We start from the raw sequence: 22217 nt of genomic DNA on the forward strand, positions 1-22217 counted from the left end.
CTCGCCGTTCCGCCAGACAACTTATTATCGGTTATTTATCACGGCAGCCCGTGACTGAAATTTTTCGCGGCGAGCGCGTATCAAGAGTTGGAGATGCACCGTGGCGCGCGTTCCACTTGCGAGACGGCAGCCGGCGAAGAAGAGAGCCGCCGCGCCAGATCCCGCCGTGAGAAATGGACAGGCCATTACGCGGCCGAGATCGAAGGCCGTGGCGCGCGTTACGTTGGGAACTGCCGCGAGCTGGATCGAGCCGCAAAAGAGAGATCTGGGCCACCGGCCGGTCGACAAAAATGCGACAAAAACCGAAGGAAAATGGAACTCGCGGAATTTTTGATCTTCGAAGAATGCTCGACCAGCGCTGGGAAAATATCGGTTGCGCGCTTCTCCTAGTAATTCGGAATATTTCCTTTTTCGAGAGCACAAAAGCTGTTGCGGCTACAAAATGTATCGCCGCATTCCTTTGTTTTCCAATGAAGCATTTTTTTAATCAAAGTATGCCAATACTTTTTGCAGACGCTCTATATATTTTTAGCCATGCGACAGTTTCAGCGTTAAAAACTACGTGCATTTTTTTGCCAAGATGCTTCTATAAATAGGAAAACACGATCCTACCCCGCTTGACATTTTTCGATCGGATTTCTGTGACGAGCCGTGTGCACTCGAACGGTTAAAAATCGTTTGGGCATCGAAGGAACCACGTAGATCGAAGCGCCGTTGCTTCTTTGCCCGGTCGAACGGCGAATACACGCCTATGCACGTTCGTGTAATTAGACGTAATTAGGCAGCCACCTTATCCGACCGCCTTCTCTCCCCTTACTCTCTCGCCGCTCTGTTCTTTCTTTCGCTCACCCTTGCTCCGTTCGCGTTGTATAAGAGCGTGCTCGCGATCCATTTTCCTGGCAACCGTGCCCGAGATTTCTCGCGGTTTTTCCACTTGGCCGCTAGATAAATTCTCTCGACCCGTAACCCCACTGGACCGCCGCGCGAATCCACCGAGAAATCGTCTGCGGTCTACGCTCGCGCGCGCACTAAACTCGGAGGCGTTTGAGCGCGACAGCTTCCGGGGATGCTGGTTTTACGGCGAGTTTTCGTGCATAGCGATACGTATTATCTGCCTGGTTAGAAACGCGCTTCAGCTTTTTGCCGTTGATTTTCCACCAGCATCTATTTCTCGTTGATTACGTTTTTATTTTGCCTGGTACGCACGAGTTTCGTCTTACGCTCTTCTTCCTAGCGAATTCCAATGCAACGGCGAGAAACGTAACGACGAACGATCTAAACGACAACGAACGGATTAGAGAAAACGTGACGCGACGCGATGCGTCGAGTTTAGTCGCGCGAAATGTCCGCAACTGTAGTTTCCGAAATCGATCAAAGTTCGCAGCCGGCGAGGAAAAGAGCGATGTGATCGTAACGCGTTTGCCTGAGGTTCGCGAAGCAAAGTTTAAAAACGATGACTATAAGCGAAACCGAACCGAAGCAGACTGAAGTGTGTTTATACGTGGTCAGAGTATATTCAGTTCGGCGTCGGACAAATGTGCGAACTCAATACGAAGTATTTTTAGCGTGGCTCGCTTCGAAAACCCTCGGGTACCGACCATACACGACTTGTGATTTTGGAGTAACTCGTTTCGCTTCGTTTTCCAGGTGTTTTCTCGCCTTCAGATCGATTCCAGTTTTATCCGAGTTCAGAGAAATTTAATGTCTCGACGTCTCCGAACGAACAAATATGCTTTCTCTACGTTATCGGAGCATCTGCGGAGCACCGCTCAAACCGAAATAGACCGTTATCTTCGCGTTCTGTTACGTCTATCCGTTAGAACAAATAAACGATTATCCTGAAACGTCGAAACTTCGTTGAGTGCGCTCGATTCCTCGGAACGATTCGTACAACTGATCACAGAGAGCTGCAGCCTATAGCCGGAAGCGCGGCGAGATCCACGAGGAACACGATAATCCATAGAAGAAGAGACTGACTCACCTTGTTGTGCGGCAGCTGTGTGGGCACGTACAGCGGAGGATCCAATCCGGGACTCGTCACCGCGTGACGGCCGATAATCCTGTCCGCCGGTTTCGCGTCGTATCCTTCCGGCTGGCCGATGTGGAAGCCCTTGCTCTTCACCCAGAACCGGAACTTACTGTTCTCCGCACTGTTCACTTCCTCACCTCTCAGTGTTCGCAATATACGAGCGTACTTTTTGATCGTGATAGTCTTAGTTTTCGCCAAATCTCCGTATGTTTTGATCACCCACGGTTGATACGCGTTGAACATTCCGTCGTTTTGGAATTTCTTGGGTAGACCGGCGTTCTCCGGTTGACCCTTTTGCATCCCGTAACCAGTGCCGTTCACGCCAGCCGACATTCCAGGGAACGGCATGGGTACCCCGTTCTTCGAGTCCATCGCGTTGCCAGCGTTCCCGTTGCCGACGTAGCCGCCGTTCAAGCCGGCGGACGTGCTCAAAGAGCCACCGGTCATGTTGGAAATGTCCAGGTACGACACGGACGAGCTCTTGCCTAGGTTGGTGGCATTTCCAACGAACGTGGCCATCGACGAGGACATGTACGGGATCGGAGTGGGCATGCTGAGGCCACCGGCGCACAGGCCGGCGGTTGGGCTCGCGGCCATACTCAATCCGGCTACCGATGCGTACGTCGACACATCGGACATGTTCGACGTGGTCTGCCAGCTATTGGACAACACGCTGTTGTTGGACACCGCGTCCGACGTGGACACGGATGCCGAGGATGTCTTGGTTTGGGCGTTGGACCTCGACACGGAACCACCTCGGCTCTTGGACGACGGACTGGTTTCCGGTGACGAGGACGACGAGCCCTTGGTCGCGTTGGTGGACGTGCCACGTGACTTCTTGGTCGGTGGCTCGTCCCGTGGCATAGAGTTGAGATTACCATGGGACGGGCTGTTGTTGTTCTCGGATCTTGAACGCTTGCTGGACGAGCCAGTGGACGAGGATTGGCCCGACGGGGTCGGCGAATTGTTCACCGGCACTCTGCGACGGAGTCCCATTGTCGCGCTTGCCATTATTCCTGGGTATATTTAGTGCGACCGCTAGCCGGTTTCCCTGCTCACGATCGATTTCACACTGTCACTAGTTCACCGGCCGCGTCGTCGTCGATCACCGAAACCGTCAGCCACCAGCATTATCGTTCGTACGCGGGTACACGCGCCGACAGACGGACGGAGACACAGACAGCAGCCACGTACACAGAGAGACGATACACGAGGCCGAGCGAGCGACAGGGGATGGTCGTGTGCTGGTTGTTGTATATCGACGTCCACGATGTCCACTGGCGACGGTCCAGTCGTTGTCGTCGCTTCCGGGATGTTGCCCGCGGGAAAATCGACCCGGTTGTCCTCTACTTGTCTAGGAATCTTGCCTGCAAAAGAAAAAGAATACCGGCACGTGTGACAAGTGGAATTAGCTATGCACGATTAAGCGGCGGAAACGTTTTAACGAGGCCGGCCCGCTAATGGACTGCCGACCAAGTAGGTGGAAACCTACCGGCGTGGCGGCCACGGTAATACGCGCTGCTGAAATTCACCTACAGAAATTGGTTTCGCCTGTTCGCGTTGCCGCGATACCTTTCTCTTTCTCTCGAGAGAAAAACTTTTTCCGCCTAAAATTAGCTTTTCGACCACACAGGCTTAGCGACCGCGATTGGAAAGATCGGTATCGACGTAGATTTCAGCCAGCACGTGGATGATCGCGAGATTTGAGCTAGCTTTTGTCCAACCGACTGTAACTTTGGAAAACAAAATCGTATCGATCCGCTTATTCGTTCATTAAACTCGACTACAGTCTACATTTTCGGTCATTAGTTGACAATTTTCGTTGAAGCTGACTGACACTTTTTCGTGCAATTATTTTCTGCCATTTGCTCCTGCTACCCTTTACGGCAAAGCGTAGGCTCGCGACACGATTGTTTCGTACAACGGCAACAAACGGCTGGACGTGGCGAAAAGATTAATATTAAAACAGAGTTGCATTAATACTAACAAATTATATTAATATTAAATCGACCTTGTAGCCTTTGTTAGACTAAAAATTAAAAGAATATCTGCCGTCTGCTGATTGTATCAAAATAATTCAAGATTATTGCATAAAGTGCGGTATCATTTGCGAATTAATATTTAAAGCGTCTATTTAAAATATGCGCATTCAGAAACAGCTTTCAAAATGAATGGTTCAGAATGTATGGTTCCGATACACCAAATGTGTTTAGATATCTCAGAAAGGATAAAGTTAACATCGCAAGGCCCTGAATTAAGCCGAAGCTTCTCATCTTTTTTCGTGTTTTTAAATAGTCGCCTCAACGCATATACTTTGGCGTCTAATCGATTTCACCTTACCTATTCCGACCTCGCGGACTCGAAATTCTTAATTAACAAACGTGGTATTCATTTTGCAAGGAAAAATGTCATTTTAATGAACTTAGGCTGCTTCGAAAGCTTGTCACCACGTCAGAATCCTTATCTCGTTCGAGAAGACTGTCAAAGGACTGGTGTCTCTTAGGATTAGCCTCGATGATGTGCGAAGAAAAGCTTTATGAACGCGAGCTACGTTTCCGTCTATCATCGTAGCGAGTACCGATGCCCTGTGACAGTGTTTCCTAGCAACAGTAAAAATTTCTTTCGCTACTATATCGTTCCTACCTCTCCCAACTTTTTGGAAAGCACCGTACGCTAACAAACGTATATGGAAAAAAACGTAGAGAATTTAGAATCATTAATCCTTTGGCTGTTTGCTGAAATAAAGACGGCGTGGTTAAAACGTTGTATTCGTGATAAAAGGACAAGGAAAATATGTTTCACACGTACGCAAATATTGCTTCAATAATTAGTCCCCACGCGATAGATATCTAAACACGTCGGTTTTTAAATATTCAGTTTTCCTGAACGATAGTTTTTACATAAAACTCTGATCTGTTCTACCGATATTTTCGCCAAACGATAAGATACCTTAAGATAATTAAAGAACTGTGTCTTCGCTGAGCACATGTATCACGCACTGCAAAAACAAAGAAACGACTGCACGATCGCGATCCGTTTCACACATACGTTTCAAGATATCCGACCAAAACTAAAATAAAAGGAAACAATCGAAAAAAACAAAACAGGACTGCGTCGACGTTTTTTAAACGACTCTCGACGCTCGACGAAATCGATATAGAAACCAACGCTTCATCGTGGCGGTGTAACGAGCCGCGACGTTTCCGACACGCGAAAAACGACGTTCGTCCTCGAGAGGATCCCAAGACGCGAAAATGGTGATGGAAGCGCAAGAAGGGGGCAGGGATTGTATGGTAAGCCGGCGGCGGCTGTCATTCGGCTACGACCACGAAGCTACGAATTCGCACGTCAGCCGACGATTCGGACTCGTGCATGCGCGCCACTAATGGATTTTCGTAAGACAGGTGTTAGAACGGCGGCGCGACATAAATGGTATGCAATTAGACACGAACGCGACTCGGACGGCGGCGCAGCGAATTAGGAAACCGGTTTATTTAACCAGCCACCGATTTCCTTCGCGTATCGCGATCGCCTCGCCACGCTAACGTCTTGTCATTGACGATACCAACGATATACGCGGCGAATTTTTTGAAAATCTTCACCGACGATTTTTTAGCTCGCCCGCGTATTGAGAAAATCTGGTCGACCGATTTAAAACGAATTGATTCGAAACGAACGCAACGTGTTCGTTAATTATCGACTACCACGAAATCGAACGAGGAAAAGGAAGGAAGCCGACGGAAAAGCGTTCACGAAAATGGAGAAGCGAACTTTCAACATCCCCTCGTCGCGCTCACCCTTCGCCGTTACGCCCCATGATTCCAGCCCTATCTCAGATCAAGCTAACCCCTGCGTCAGCCTGTTATGATCGAGACGAGACCCTCTTCGATCGGGCAATGGAATCATCGAACACGTTTCGAGTTAAATATTCTACCCTGTATGTAGCAATAGCCTTCTTAATGGCGTTTCTAAGAGACGGAGCAAGGTTTTTTTGTAATTTTTAATTAAACTTTGAATATTCTTAGTTTCGCGACGTACGACGTATAAGGCATCTGTTAATTCGTAAGCGATACCGATATCGTTCTTAATTCAAGTTTACGTGCCATTTAAATCGAATTTTTACATCACGAAAGCGATGAACAAGCGAAAGTTAGTCACAACTTCCTAGTAATTGCGAGGAAGGGAAGGACGCGTCTCTAGATCGGGGTTAAAGATTCGCCAAGCGAAAGAAGTTATTGACGCGGACTGCTCGTATAATCGAATCAGATTTTGTTTTCGTAATTATCGCGAACCGGTGCGACAACCGTAACGAACGACAGGTATATAGAGATAGGCCGCGTCAGATAATCGCCAAGCAAACCCATCGGCGAACGCTAATTCAATAAGGTCGATCGCAGACCATACGCCGCGATAGCCTGAATCGTGTAATGAACTCGCCGCGATGTATCCACGCTCCTTTAGATAACAGAATTCAACAGAAATGAAGGGAGAGAGGGGGAGAGAGAGAGAGAGAGAGAGAGAGAGAGTGCAAATTGGTTATCATAGTTCGTGGAATTTATAGAAAAGTTCCGACAAAACCTATCTCTTTTTTTTTTTTTTTTTTTTTATAGGTCTTTCAATTTAAGGATTTACGTAAACTCCTTTTCTAAATCTGTTTATCGAAGACCAAATGACACAGGCGAAGCATATCACATGTTAGTATGCGTTAGCACACTTAGGTCATATGCTATTTATGCGTTGGATATCAAAGTCTACTTTTTATCAATTTGTCCTTGATAAGTTATGAGAAAGTAATCATCGGCCAGCGATAAAACTATTGAAAGTCGAACTTCTAATAATTTCGGTAGCTATTTTGGATTACGCGAACCGTCGTTTATTTTCGAATCTTTTGTACGATATTACGCAAGCCAAGTTACGCAAGCCAATTTTAATTTTTCACAAATCCAAAACCATTTACCGTCGATCTATCCCAATCGACAAAGACGTAGCCGAAGCAAGGTTAAACCGAAAAGTCGGGTGGAAAAATCGATTTCCAAGATCTCGACTGGGAATTACTATCCACGGGGAGCGATAACGAAGCTAGAGTCCAAGAAGGGAACCGATGGAACGAGGCCGATAGCCTCGCCGCGATATAACCGCGCTCCTTTAGGTGGCAGAAACGAGGTCTTTAGCGCGGAGCGGCGCGGCTGCTTAAGGCGGCGCACGGCTTACTGTAAATTATCTCCGGCGTCATTATCAAAGATTGCGCGCGCGACCAAGAATGAAAATCGAGGGAAAACCGCCGCCGGATGACGACGAGGCCTATTTTCCTTCGCGACTCGTCGAAAAATTTCGCAAGGACGCGTTTCTTTTTCCTTTTACCGTTATCGTCGATCTAACTTTTTATTATTACTATTATTATTATTATTATTGTTGTTGTTGTTGTAAAACCGCAAAGCTGAGTTACTTGGTGTAACTACACGGGCCTAAGAAACTCACGAACGCTAGCTGTACACGACCAATAAGGGCTAAAAGCCCATCTTGTTAGTTGACCCTTTGGGAATTGGTGCGTGTATTCTTGCACTATTTTTGTTTTCCTAGTTATTTATTTATTTGTAACTAAAACGAGAGACGAAACAGGAGACGATGATAAGATTTATTTTAACCTACGATACATTACCACCTTGACGATAATTATTAGCCGTCTATTGATGTCATATAGCTTACGATGCAAGTACATTCTGATTTACATTTTTAAGCACTACATATTTTACATATTAACTGCTGTATCGTTTTACCTTATCACTGTGGCGTTACACTATGCTACTAGCTATAAAGTAATTCCTTTAGTTATAGCAGATATTACTTCGCATTTCTCTAATCTTTAGATTTAGTCAACTATAATCAAACATAATCTTTTTTCTTACGACGAGCGAAAATTCCGGTTGTAGCGGGCGAATTCTATTAATTCGTAGAATAATTATCATAAATTACGCGTTGAATATGTTAAGTATAAGATAATTTTCTCACAAACTTGTGAACCGATCTGATAATTTCTAGTTCTTGGTATTTTACTTGTTGTTACTATCGAATCGAAGGGAAAGATGGCAACGGTGAAGGAATCTAGAAAATTGTTTCATACAACGTACAAAACGGCTCTTGGCCGATGAAACGTATTCGGAAGAGCTGAATTAATTAAACGAGGATCTAATTAATCATCGCGAGAGGTCAATAGCCGCATAAGCGAGAGAAATGGCTCGCGGTGAGTGGGATTAGAAGATTCTTTTGTTTTGGAAAGTAAATGCTTCGCTATCGTTGGAAAGCATTTTCGTTATTTTACGTTGGAATTAAATGACTCGCGTCTGAAGAATAATACGCTACCGTCGCGTCGTGACTTCGCGGATTGCAAATTTTGTTATTCGCGAATTTCTTTTAATAAACGAAGAGTGTGTCGAACTTTTGCATCAAACAGAGAGCGTTTATTTGCGAACGGTAGATCGTACCGCTGTATTATCTTTTTGCGATCGATGCTAATATCACAGTTGCGACAGCGCTGTTTCTTCCGTCTTAATTGCAAGGTTTTTTGTTTGTTCGAATAAAAAAAGCGAATAAACATGCTTTCCCGATCCGAAGTTGTTCTTTAAAGATCAGAAACGCAAGCGTCTGCTTCCTGTGTTCCACGAATATCTTCGTAATCTGTCTTTTTTTTTTTTTTTTCTTTTGCTCTCTCTTTAAGGATAAAACGCGAATCGAAGAGACCGGAACGATTCGAGAGAAAATGGATTCTTGATCGTATAGAATATATCTTCCCACGCGTGAAAAAATTCACGTTTGATACGTTCGGAGATTTTGTGTAAAAACTACGTTAGTTCGTCGATTTCTAATTGTTTGCCATCGTATACGATCAAGTTTGTTGACAAAGATTAAGTACTCTATAAAAAGTGACGCGTCACAAAAAAGGCATTTAACTCCTTAAAGAAAGATCGACGTCACTTCGAATTGCAAATATATACGACCTTTGTTGGCAGTCCTGTCGAGGAACGATTATCGTGGTTATTGTCGGCTGGGGTATCAATGAATCGAAATTAAGGAGAACAATGGCGGAGCGAAGCGAGGGTAGAGCAACCTTGACACGGAGCTCTTCTCTGCGATAATCAGATACTTCTAATCAGCGTGGCGGTTCGTCTTGCAGAGAGCAGATCCTTGAAATTATCTGACGTGCCGCGGAATTCAACCGGAAACCGCGTACGAGATCGATCGGAGGAATGCGACGCGCACACTGCGAAAAATTAGAGCGGCCGAGAACGAACCGACACGCCGAGGACGTTAATCGCGCGACGGAATCGAGAAAATTGAAGGCGACACGTCACCTTTCACGCGAACGAGCCTCGCACGTATCGCGGCTCGCGTTGCGCCGCGCCGTTCTGCCGCGATTTTCCCGATCGCCAAGCACGCAACGCCAAACCAACGATTTTTCTTATCGTTAGAATGCAACAAGTCTTTGGCAGGTAACGACTCTTTTTTCAGCTTGGAGTTTGTTCCCTGCCTCGAGATTTATCTTTTCCAGAGCTATTAGACGTCGCAACTGGTATTCCAAAATGATATTTTGTAAAAAAAAAAAAAAAAAAGAAATCACTTTGATTCTCAGTGTGCCGTCCACTTAAGAAAATCATCGTTTGCCTTGTTGCAAGTTTAATTAAAAATATCGCCGATTTCTAGCGGGGCAAAAGCTCGGCTAAAAAATTGCCTAGAAAATTCCTATACCGATAGCCTTGGCGAGTTTCACGAATTTTCCAAGAATAAGATACGTTCCGGTTTTCCGACTCGCCCTACTTCCGTCTGAACGCGTCTTCTCGTCGATTCACCCTCGCAGCTGCAACTCAACAATCCCAAAGGCGTATTCGATTTTTCTACGAACCGCTACGTTCCCTATTCACTTTCTCGAAACCCTTAGATCTTTCATGACGATTTCAATTTTCTGCGAAAGCATCGCTAACACGACAATTTGTCACGACATGTTCGTTTTTAGTTTCTCTTTGCGGTAGGGTTTCCAGTCTTAAAACACATAAACCCTTCCCTCTCACACACACAATATACATATTCTCTTTCTAAATATTCCAATTCTAGTAGGATAAGTAAATTTTGTTCCCATTCGTAGCTAGAAGTAACAAAGCGCAAGTGGCAACGACGTTTCAGAGTTAAATCTCAAACTCCTTCGAATTGTTGGGCAATTCCAAGGAACAAGTTCAAAACGCAAGATTCCTGTTTCCGCGAAACTACTCGCCCTAATCCATCTCCCTTATCGGGATCAACCTGGCTTCGTCTCGGTTACGGAGCGAGGTAACGCTGCCGATTTTCCGCGAGACGGCTCGCTAAACGGAGCCTCTCGGCAATTTGCCGGCACGCCGCACAACTCGCCGACCCCGAGAGCGCAATCGATTACCGTGGTCGAAACTCGCGGCCACCCGATACCGGATACAATAACCCGGGCGCAATAGGAGCCGTGCGCGCTCCTTTAGGTGGCAGAAACCGGGTTGGTGTTCTCGGGAAGGCCACGACTCGGGAGTCCCGGCGACTTAAAGCGGCACACAAGTCACGTACCGGCATGGGACCACCGGTATTATGGCGCGTCCTCTACCCTCGGTCCACCTCCCAACACACTCTCTTACTCCCTCTCTCCCTCTCCCTCTTTCTGCCGTACCCTCTGCCTTGGCCGGTTGCCTCTACGTCGACCTTCTCCCTCTGTCTTCGTCGCACCGACGTATCCCGCGTCATATACATATTACGCGCGACGTATAATGTGGGTGCCGCTTGCACAGCGAGGCGGCCCGGTGTCACGCTACGTGCTTCCTGCCCGCAGGCCATGGTGTGACAAAAGGCCTTATGTCCGCCCGCTCGTGGAACACTCGTGATCGCAATGTGTAATCAAGCTCGCATGGCCACTGTATTACCACGTACACCTCTACCGTGGCCCGCGGCCATCCGACCGCCTCTATATACAGGCGCGCGCACACGAGCCACACGCATCCAACGGAGCCACGCAAGTATGTACGCACGCACGCACGCACGCACGTACGCGAGTAACGCGCCGCTTTTGGCCGGCCGTTTCCCGCGCACCACGCAACCCGACTCTCCTCTCTCCTTTCCACGATCGGTTTCGCAAGCCAGACCAACGCAGACGGAGAAAGAGAGAGCCCAGCGGCGCCCACTTTTCTGCTCGATTCGTCGTGCCATCGTGCACCGCTCGCAACCACCGGCCCTGTGCGCTCTTTCGGAAACCACCCCCTCCTCTCCCTATCTCTCTGGGGAATTTTTTTTTTTTTTTTTACCACGTCTTCTTGCTCTTTGCTTTTCTCTCTCTCTCTCTCTCTCTCTTGTTTTCCTCTCGCTCTTTTTTCCTTATGCTATCGGTGGGTAGTTTGGAATTCTAGACGGTAGACCGTGATTTAAGTTGGAACGTGGCTTGGAAGGAGGATTGCATCGAAGGTGAATCGAGGATGCCACAGGATGTTACATTTTGACTGGTCTCGGGGATGAAATTTGCCAAGATCGCGAACTGGGTACGATCAATGCTAGGAAATTTTTCCCCTAGAACGCGTGGAACTGAAATATTTCTACGATTATCGCAGGATTCCTGGCACATGTAAAATGTGAAAATAATTTCCGAACATGTCTCTGGTATAAGTGAAATTGCCGATTGTCGAAGATAACTGTCGAACCTCGGATGATATAAACGACGTTCTGATTATAGAAAGTTCATTAACACATTCGTCGAACCATATCGAACGATCGTTGCCGTGTCTACCTGTGGAAAATCGAAAGAGCCAATTTCTGTCTGTTTTAACAACGGATTGGGAGAGCGCAAAACGGTCCGGGGTGGAAAGTTAAGAGCGGAAAAGGGCAATCCTGGCGGTCGAGCCCAGGTCTGTCCCCCGGTATACGTTGCACTTTTGGCAGTTTCCGACCGGTGTCGGGATGCAGTCTGCCGCGAGTAACGTGTTTACCTAGACTATTGATCGAAGGGGGCGAGAGATCCGTGTTGAGGCAGGGGTGTGCGGCTTCTGGAAAACTAGGGAATAGAAGATGGGGAATTTTTGCCGAGTTTCCACCTTGTCGAGGATAGGTGGAAAAACAGAGAGATAGGTTACGGATATTCAAGAGCCAACGGGATAGCTGAGCGTATCCATGCGTCAGGAAACTTTCCAGACCACGACTCGACAACTCGACGAGGACGCTCTTTGCGCCGCGCTTTGATACTTTTCCTGGCCCGATTGGAATTTTTTCGCCACTCGATTCCATGTTTCTCCTCTTTTCCTCGGTTTTATTTCCCACGTGATTCCGCGAGTATAAACTGCACGCCATTCGATATTTCTTCGAAGATAATTACACGACTTTGATAGTCGAAGCGTTCGAAGCGTCGAAACTCACCAACCTTCCGACATGCGACAATCGAATCGGATTTTTGATAATTTCCAGTCGACTAAATAAATCTCTCTATCGCAGTACGTATCAGCGCTATCTTTTCGAATAAATGGAATGGGCTGTAACTGATTTTTCTAGAATCTACGTGGCTTTTTCGGTATATATTTTACGTTATACGAAGTTTACAGTAGGTTTAATCCCAAAGGATTTCCTAACAATTTCGATGTCTTCTTTTCGCCACGCAATTTGTCTCGGTACAACGCTTTCTAACTTGGGACGTGGTGCCAATTTGGATCAAACCGAATGATACTCCGTTACGTTTCGACGGAATTGCAAATGAAAATAATGGAGCCAGGAAAATCGCGAAAAATATCAAATTCAAATTAATTACCACGATCGACCACCTTAAACACATTCGTGACAACAACAACGTAAAAAACGAAGACAAAGACGTCTCGACGAATCTTGGATCGATCGCAAATTCGATAACGAACGTCGAAAAAGTATCGTAAAACACCTTACCGAAAAACAAGGGATAAAACACCTGCTCTACAGCGCTCGATGTAATTTCCACACGATGTAACTTTCCGAACTTTGTCAATTTGAAAGAAAAAAGAAAGAAAAAAATAGAAAAAAAAGGAAGAGAAGAATAACAAATCCAATATCACCACTAAAATAATCACCTATTCGTTCCTCGGTTCATCGCAAATGATGCCGCGCCGATTTTGGACGATTCATGTACAACACTTTCGTTCGTATCACACTTTTTCGTTTATCAATTGCACAGTGTCGACGTTTAAAATCTAATTAAAAATCGTTCGATCCACGAAACACCATTCGAATCGATCTGTTTTTTCTCAATCACGATTTCTGATCGCTTCCGTTCGATGTTCCATCGTTACGTATCACCGGGCACGGCGGTTCAAATGTCTGTAACGGCACGGAGCGCGGCGCAGAAAAGCGAAAGACCGTGGGGCAGCAATTTCTGCGCCGGTCGGAATCTAATCCGCCGCGAACAGCCGCCTTTCGTGATACCCGTTACACACACCGTGGAGAAAACGTCGAACGCTTCGGTGTCCCGAGCGGCAGTAAGTTGAATTCCCAAACGGGCGGGTGTGGCGACCGTCCCGCAACGGGCACCGAAACGGATGCCGCTATCTCCTCCGACACACCGACGCGACTCCCGGCGTTTCTCTCTCTCCTTCCCTCTTTCCACCACCGATTCCCAACTTCTCTTCAACTTTTCTCCGTCGACAAGCCTTTCGCGATTTTTCTACCTTCCACCGTTACTTCTTTTTTTTTTTTTCCACCTTTCTCGTCTTTCTTCTTATGCCATGGGAGGAGAAATCGTTAGGAAGGCGACCTTTTTCACCGGAGACTCTCTGATTCGACGTACGAAAACGCGTGGCATTTCAAAAGAAACGCGTTTTCTCTGGATCGATCGACGAAACTAAAAACATTTTAAAGATAATTCGACACAACAAAATTCTTTTACACCGAGAAAATCGTGACACGAGATGGCTCGTTCGATCGATTCCGGCGAATGGATCGCCAAAGATCGGCACGCGAAACACGTCGAAACACTGCTGTCACAGGATTTCACGAACGTGACGGACGATTTTCAGAGAAAAGGAAAAATAATTTCGTCGAATCGGCATTCCGGTAAAATTCCTGGCGAAACGCGGCTCGTCCAAAATCGACTGACGGATCTGCTCGTGGTTCGACACGGAGCGGCGGTTCGACTCGTGAAAGCGTGACACACGCGCGACAGCGTGCCATCGGTGGCCGATCGAACGACACTTTCCTCGTGACACTTTTTTTTTTCCAGCACGGGAAACACGACGGTGGCCAAATATCGGGTCGTGAACGGAACGGCGCGACGGGACTTGTTCGCGTGGCGTGTTGTCACGCGCGACGGATGAAGCACGGCGATCGCGTGCGAACGCTCGAAAGAAACTCGAGCACGTCGCCGTTCGGCGACGATGACGGGGCGACGGATGAAAGAAAGGCGACGCGAAGCAAGGGAAGGATCGACGGGCGACCGTTCATCTCCATATTCATGGGGGACGACGTCGAAGCGCGACGATTCCGTGAGCTTTAACGAGCCGTAAAACGTAGCGAAAAGAAAAAAGAAAAAAAAAAAAAAAGAAAAAAGCACAGGCGTGCCGCGACCAACACACTTACGAATTATCGCCGCCTTTTCGAATTGCGAAGTTATCAGCAGCGGCACCGGTCGTCACGCAGCTCCGACACGGTGAAAAGAAAACAAAAAAAAAAAAGAAAAAAAGGATAGAGGCAGACGGCTCACAGACACATCAGGGACACTCACGCGCTCACTGTTTGCATTGGTTGTCGTCGTCGTCGTTATCGTGGACGGTGTCGTTGCGGCTGTCGTGGTCGCGACGATCTAGAGACTGGCCGATATATACTCGCGAGACTGGCGGTATGCTCGCGAAAAGGAAGAGAAAGAAAGAGAGGAGAAGAAAAAAAGCAAAGAGAAAAAGAACGTTGCTCGAGCGCGCGGAAGTAAGAAAAAAAAAAAGAAGAAAAAGAAAGACAAAAAAGAAAAAACACGGCACGGATCGGAGAGTCGAAGACGAGGAGCAAAAAAAAGAAGCGGGACTCGCAGAACACTTGACTGGCCGCGCGGTTACGAACACACAACACACTATATCACCGACCTGCACGAGAGCACGGTAGCCAGCGGAGTTCTCCTGGATCCTCACGTATCCAGCGTGACGATCCGTGCGTGCCGCGTGTCCACGTTCCGAAAGTGTCACCTCCCTCTCCAGTCGGTCGGCTTCAGACGTGTGCACCGGCGAAGATCCGTGAAAGGAGGAAGAAGAGGCGAGAGATCGGCCAAGCCAGTCGTGGTTGGACGATGTCGGTGGCGCGCACTACTCTTTCTCTCTCTCGTACCCCCGCACTCTCGATCCTCCGTCTTTCTTTCCTCTTGCGATTCTCTCTTTCTCCCTTTTACCGTCTTTTTCTCTCGTTTCTTTTTTTACCGTGTGTCTATAGGCTCCGCCTCGGTTCATCGGTTGTTTTCCACGTCTTTGACGTTTTCGCTTCTTCCTGTCTCGCCTCTACTTTCGAGGGTTTCCTTCTTCGTTTTCTTCTCTTTTTCCCTTCGTTTCGTTCCCTCTCGAAAACCACCAGCTAGCCGCGTGCACGTCCGACGTAGCGCGGCGGCAAAGAGCCGAGTATAGGAAGAGACCAGCACGACGTGTCCGCGCGAGACGGAAAGGAAAAGGAAAGCGCGCGCGCGTCCCGTGAAAGAAAGAGGAAGAAGGAGGAGAGTAGGAGCAGATGCCGAAGGAAGAGGCGGCTCGGGGTGCGGAGGAGGAAAACCGAGCGACGGTGGCGGCGGCGGCAGACTCGGTTGACTCGGTGGCCGAGCGGTATCTCACCCGCGAAAAGCGTCCCGCGATCAGGTGACAGCGGGAGTACACACCGGCGCTACTCAGGAGCGAGAAAGATGGACGGAGCAGCCGTGTGCGCGCGGAACACGAGAGGAGTCGAGCGAACGAGACGGAACGAATGGCCCGCTCGCGCTGCCAACGGAGACAGAAGCCTGGTGTCGGCGGTGGAGGGGCTGCTTGTGGGACGGCGGGAGGTTAAACACGCCGAACGCCAGCCAACCGACAGAGAGGAAAGTGGGAGCGAGCAGGAGGGAGAGAACGATAGTCGGCGCTCGTGCGTTTCGAGTGTGACTGACAGCGAAAAAAGAAAGAAGAGCGTCGGGAGACTGGCGGCGAAGGAGGAAAAACGGGCAGAGAGGAAGAAGAGAGGAAGAAGAGAAGAAGAAAGAGAGGAAAAAGGAAACCGGGGAGGAAACCGATGGAGAGAAAGAAGACGACCGGTAGACGGAACCCGGGGAGAAGTTGAAAAAGGGGGACGAAGATGCTATCGTCCCGCCGTGAAGAACAAAGAGAAATAACGCGCGTGTAACGAAGACGAGGGCGTAAAGGATCGAGGGTGAGACGAGAGACGAGAAACGGATATAGAGGCGGCGTATAGCGGCGGGGTACGCGATGCGCGACTCGCCGGGGTGGAAGAGCGTGCGCGCGCGCGCGCGCACGTTTCTCTCGAAGGGGGAAGTCGAGGGAGAGAAGGGCTCCCTGATCGCTTCTGAGTGCAAACGGTTCGGCGTGCGGTGGGACACTGGCAGGCGGGCGGCTGGCTGAAACTGCTGTGGATAGCGGGTGGCGAGCGGTGCGATACTCTACCTACGGGACGGGACGGGCCGAAAGCCGGGCCGGGACCCCCATCCACCTATACGAAACGCACACAACCGTTCGTTCGTTCGTCGGTCGGGTCTCCCCTCGCGCATACAAAGAGAGCGAGAGACCCGACGGACGCGCCACGCAGAGAGCGCGCCGGCACACAGCCGCGTTCTCACACTAACGGTGAGTCAGGCAGGCGAGCACAAGCGGCTGCCAGGCAGACAGGCAGACAGGCAGGCAGGCAGGCAGAGGCAGGCAGGCAGGCGGGCAAGCAAGGCAGCCACGGCACGTTACTACGCCAACGGCACTGCCTTCCCTCGGCTCGATTCGGTCTCGCTCGGGCGGCCGCGTTAGTCCGACTTTCCCGTCTTCGTCGACCGCCACGCTCTGTCCTCGTTGTCCTCGACTAACTCGTTCTTCGTTGCTCGTTCGTGTTCCCTCGTTCTCTCTGGCGCTCCGTTCCGTGCCGCTACTCTCCCTCTGCCTCTCCGCTGCCACCTCATCCCCGATCTCCTCGTCGTCGATCTCCTCCCCCTTCCTCACGCTTCAGCCGATGCTCTCTTCCGCAAGCGCGCACGATCCTGCCTCTCTTTTTCTCCACGCTTCTTCTCCTTCTCTCGGATTCTCGCCTTCCGTCCTTCTCTATTAAACGATCCCTCGGTCTGATCGTTCCTCTCGGATCGTGTGCACCGCTCCCTCGTTCTCTTTCTCCAAGCGTCGGCTTCTCTTTGTCGTTTCATCCTCGTCTCTCCTCCGCTTCTCTCCCTCTCTCTTGCTCTTCCTCCGTCTGTCGCGTTCTCTTTCCGACCCCACGATCGTTCCTCGTCACGCCGTTCTCGCGCCGTCCTCTTCGTTTTCCCGCTGTCCTCCTCCGACCTAGTCGGCGTTCTCTGTTCTCTCTTTTGGAGAGCGTGTGCGCGCGCGCCCACACTCGAGCGGTAGCATATCGTAGGTCCGCCTGCCTACCGGAGCTTTTCAGACACCGATGAACGTGCTGGAGGCCCGAAAGCACGCGAGAGAAAGAGAGAGGAAACGAGGGAGAGAAAAAAAGAGCGAAAAAAAAGAGGCTGCGAACGAGAAGAGGCGAGCCGAGTGGAGAAAGAGAGGGACGAAGAGAGATAAAGAGAGACGTGACCGCGGGGATGTAACGGGTGTGTATGGAACGGCGGCACGACGACGGCGACGACGGCGACGACGACGACGACGACAACGTCGACCGACCGACCGACAGACCGACCGACCGACCGCCTTGTTCACGAATTTTTCGCCGCTCAGCCGGCTGGGATGAGTTTCGGGAAGCCGGCAGCCGAGGTGGAAATTGCTTCCAGAGAAATTGGATTTCACGATAATGGCGCGAATCGGTTCCAGAGATTTCCAGGAAACCAAAACGCCGGGAAAGGAGCGGGAAGCGGTGGTCCCGCTTCGATTCGTCCCGTATTGCCGGGCGACTGTAAATTTCTCGATACACGCGACAGAACCCGTACTACGTGAACTTCGCTGTTCCCGTTTCGGCTTTCTGGGGATCTCCGACAACCGTCGCGACTGCCGCCACAGGAATTCCCTTCCTCTTCGAATTTTTCGTCACTTTTTTAACTCCACAGAGGCGGAATTTCACGAAAGATATTGTAATTTATTACTTTAATCTGAAATCTAGGGATAAGCAATCGAAGGATTACGTTTTTCGTAATATCAATGCCACTTAACGTTCTAATTTCTGAGAATATCAAGTTGAAAATCTCGTCACATGTACTAAAATTCATTTGCGAATTGCAATTTCAGCGATCTGTTTCTTTCGAGCTTAAAAATGAATCATTCAGCGAAGATTGACATGGATTTTTAAGACTACACGCGGCTGTGTATTTGCCGATAAACGCAAGACCCTTATACGGTTCGACGTTCGCTCGTTTAAGTAGATTTACGTAATATCTTCGTCACTGCTAATTGGCTGGCCCTTCAAAGCGCAGCCAGTCACTGGTAGTTACTATCGCAAACAGAATTAGTGTGATTTGCGTTTGCGGATCTTTCCCTGAAACCTTCGTCCGAGTACAAAACTAACGGAGCTCGCGGTTGAGTTCCAACCGGTACCATTCTTACTTCCCGGGGACTATCATTTCGGCGTCAACGGTCAAACGTGGATATCTACTTAATTACATTGCCACTTTCGAAGAGACTAAGAAGTTGAAAATACACTTCGACGTGAAACCAAAACACCCGGTGATATTTCAAAGATCGAACTCGTATCTAGCGACGAAACATAGCGAAGGTTCAAGCACGAGTAGAAACATGCTCGCAATCAAATACGATCAGGAAAGAGACTCGAGTATTAATAAAATTCAAACCAGTTTAGTTTAGTATATTTAACAGCAACTGCACAGCTGTCACTAAAAAAACATCTACCCACCGTGCAAAACGAGCCAAGAATCTCATTTCGAAAGGTTTCATCGTCTCGAGGAATCTAGAAAAAGAAACGAGGCTGGGTTCGTTCGAGAAACTTTCTTTCGCGTTTGAAAGTCAGCTCCCGGAATCCAAGAGCCGACTCGTCGTCATCGCTATTTACCATACCGGTGTAATTCGCTGGAATCGAAGGAACAGCAATGGTCTTTAGGAGGAAAAATCGTCCGTGGAGATACGAGGAACAAGCCGAGGCTATTGGCCGTTCGAGGGGTTAGCCGTCGGCGTCGGTGACAGGAAACGGAGGAGATCGGCCGGCGCGAGACGCGCGCGGGTGCCTGTCCGCTTTCGTCGTCGCGGCGCTTCCGATCGGGGGCAAGGCGGTCTCAGCTATTCCAACAAAGTATTCCGCACACAGAGAGCCGCGGGCGCAGTCGCCGAGTCTGCGAAGTTGCCTTAATCTCGATCCGCCTGTCTTCCCTTTCTCCGTCCTTGTCGCTCGGTCTCGCCACCCGTTCCCGTCGTCACTGTGAACGACAGACTTTGAGGGTGACTTTGAACGAGATAGAGAGTTGGAGAAACGAGAAAACGAACCGTGGAACGGAGAAGGACCCGGCCGTAATCCGGGTAAAGAAAGAACCGCTACCGAGAGAGGTAGAAAGGAAGGGAAACGAAAGGCGACATCCCGCGGATGGTAGAAGCTAGGATGAAAGAGGAAAGACAGACGGGCAGAGGGAAACGACAGAATACCTGAGCACAAAGGCGTGCTCGACATGGCGAAATACAGGCGATCCACGGTCGGTCCACGGTCGGTCCACGGACGGCCGCGCACAGTACAGGAGGAACTATGGACCCGCATCACGCCGACAACCGCCGCGCTATGCCACCGTCCCCGTTCGTTTCACGCTCGACGTATCGCTTCGCAACTCCAGCACCGGAGCACACGGCACTCGGCCGGCAAACGTTCGAGCGGCATTCGTTTCGGGTTACGCTGTGATTGTCGCCTATGAAAGAGGCCCGATCTTCGTCCGCGAGAACGAGGGTTGCGTGCGGGGGACGAAAGAGAAGTCGAGCCGGGAGATGGAACGCAGTGGGAGGGCGGTACCCCCTTAACACCGGGCACGAGGCAAAAAGGGGTCCAGCTGCGCTGCATCCTTGTTCGGGCTGCTCCGAAGGGAGTTCGGGGATTATTAAAATGCTGCAGAGGGGTGGGGAACCTCGTTCGTTCTACTGTTACCGGGGCTACGTAGCCACGAAACCGGTAAGATCTTCCTCGTCGCTCCTATGGGTTTCGTCGCTTTCTATCTTTTTTTCTCTTTATCGCGTCCCCCCGCCCCTCCATTTGGCTTTGCTTCTCTGCCTCTCTGCTTCTCTTTCGACCGGCTGATTCGGTATTCAAGTTCGAGTCGTGATGCACAGGCCGCTGCATAAAATGTCTCCCCTCCCTCTACAATGATACCAATCAAGCCGGCCGCCATCGAGCCTACCAATCAGGGAAGCTTTGACGCGCAGCGACAACGTTTTTTGGGGTTAATTCCAGAGAAACGGCTGGCTGACGACGCGACCCTGAGATCGATCGCCGTTCTACGAGACGATAGGAAACTCGCTACCGCGTAACATGGAAGATCGTCTAACGTTCGAAGGAAAATGGATCGATGTATAGTTTGGAGGACGATGACCGAGAGACTCGAAACATTTTCGTTAGATGATCGTCGAGGAGGCTGCTGCGATAGCAAAGTTCTGTACGCGTTTCGCGATATCGGAACTAAACTGACTGTTCGTAGACACGAAAGCCAAAATCCTTGGAAACCGAGATCACCGAACGATTTGTAACCTACGTGTGACGCGAGCGTCAAACAAGGTGAAGCCTAATTATGCGCGATCCCTGTCGTCACTTAACGATCTAAACAAGGGAACCTGACGACCCTTCGACACCTTGTACCTTCTTGACCACCTTGCCACTCACCGACACAAAGAATCCGTAAAGCCACGTGCACTATGCCCCTCCGGGTCTAGTTACCTGCGAGGATTAAGGATCCTAATACTTAGTTTATGACGGGCCCGTTGTCAAACGACGAACGTCAAACGAAGGTATTAGGAAACGACTCTGTACCATCGAGCCGTCTGTACGATCTACGGAAAAGTATTATACCTGGGGCGTTTTTCTTGCTACCTACGCGAAAGCTGTTCTATTTTAATCTCTTCTGGAGACTATTTGTCGTTAAGTGCACGAAAATCTTCACAGGTAAAAGTCAAACGGAATATTTAACGTTGCGAGGAATATATTATGCCTGATTGCTTCTTTTTGTTGGAATGATGTCTTTATATATAGCTGCACGTGTATAGTCGTGAATTTCGTTACGATAGTTCAATGTTTTATAAACGAAAGCCAGTTATGTTCGATCGAACGTAGATAAGTGCCATTAATAGCGCTTATCGCGCGGCATAATCTAAAGAAGCAGTGAAATTAAATCGATAGCGTAGAGAAAATCTTTCTTTTCGTCAAAAGTTGTGATTTTTAAACGATTACCGTGAACGTGTTAAATCCACGTCGTTGCTGTCGTACTTCACGAAACGGAGGATATTGTACTTTGCAAAACTGAAGAAACACACTTACCCTGTTGGATAAATGTTGTTTTCCTTCGAGTAATGTTTCCAACTGCTGGAATCCTTTCGCCTCCTCGGTGGTCCTTGAAGAGTAATGACCGCTTCGTTGTCGAAAAATAACAGCGTCTAGTAGCACACTCTAAACGAAATGATCGCTAAATCATCCTGCAACTTTAGCTACTTTAAAAAAAAATCGCATATTCGACAAATATATTGTGAAAAAAAAAAGTACATACAAAGAACCGCTTCTAGACTCTCGAAGAACCTTGCGATATTAATACTTTACCTTCTCTTTCGGCTTAATTCACGAACAACATCGATAAATTCACGAACAAGCGATAAATACGAAAAACAATTGCAAAATAACAGAAGCAAGGACGTGAGATCAACGAGCTGCTGTTGTTGACGTTTCCCTTGGCTCTCCTGTCTCTCACCTTCCCAGCATGGAACAACTTACTTGCGGCCTAGGCGCGCATAATCGCACGGAAACGTTCGGCAAACAGCTTCGTCCTGGGGTCCATAGATTCCCGCCGAGTTTGTCCCGGATATCGTGCAGCCCAGTC

General features: G+C 48.9%; 1 protein-coding gene across 7 annotated transcripts in view; it reads right to left on the bottom strand.

The window, feature by feature from the left end:
- LOC139993429 (uncharacterized) overlaps positions 1–21735 on the bottom strand; it is a 71262-nt gene extending 49527 nt beyond the window's left edge. The window contains exons 1-2 of one of the 7 annotated variants that reach the window (XM_072015148.1): positions 21665–21735; positions 1982–3396 (exon numbers count right to left, since the gene is read on the bottom strand). In XM_072015148.1, coding sequence (XP_071871249.1) covers positions 1982–3040 — 1059 coding nt within the window. In that variant the 5' untranslated portion in view covers positions 3041–3396; positions 21665–21735. Of the gene's footprint in view, positions 1–1981; positions 3397–12952; positions 13045–13113; positions 14475–14614; positions 14689–14759; positions 14969–15111; positions 16866–21664 lie in introns of those variants that run through there. The other 6 variants (XM_072015151.1, XM_072015144.1, XM_072015146.1 and 3 more) reach the window with 6 other exon arrangements.
- Positions 21736–22217: the final 482 nt, after the last annotated feature.

This window comes from Bombus fervidus, chromosome 13 (genome assembly GCF_041682495.2).
Source record: "Bombus fervidus isolate BK054 chromosome 13, iyBomFerv1, whole genome shotgun sequence".
Classification (NCBI taxonomy): Eukaryota; Metazoa; Arthropoda; class Insecta; order Hymenoptera; family Apidae; genus Bombus; species Bombus fervidus.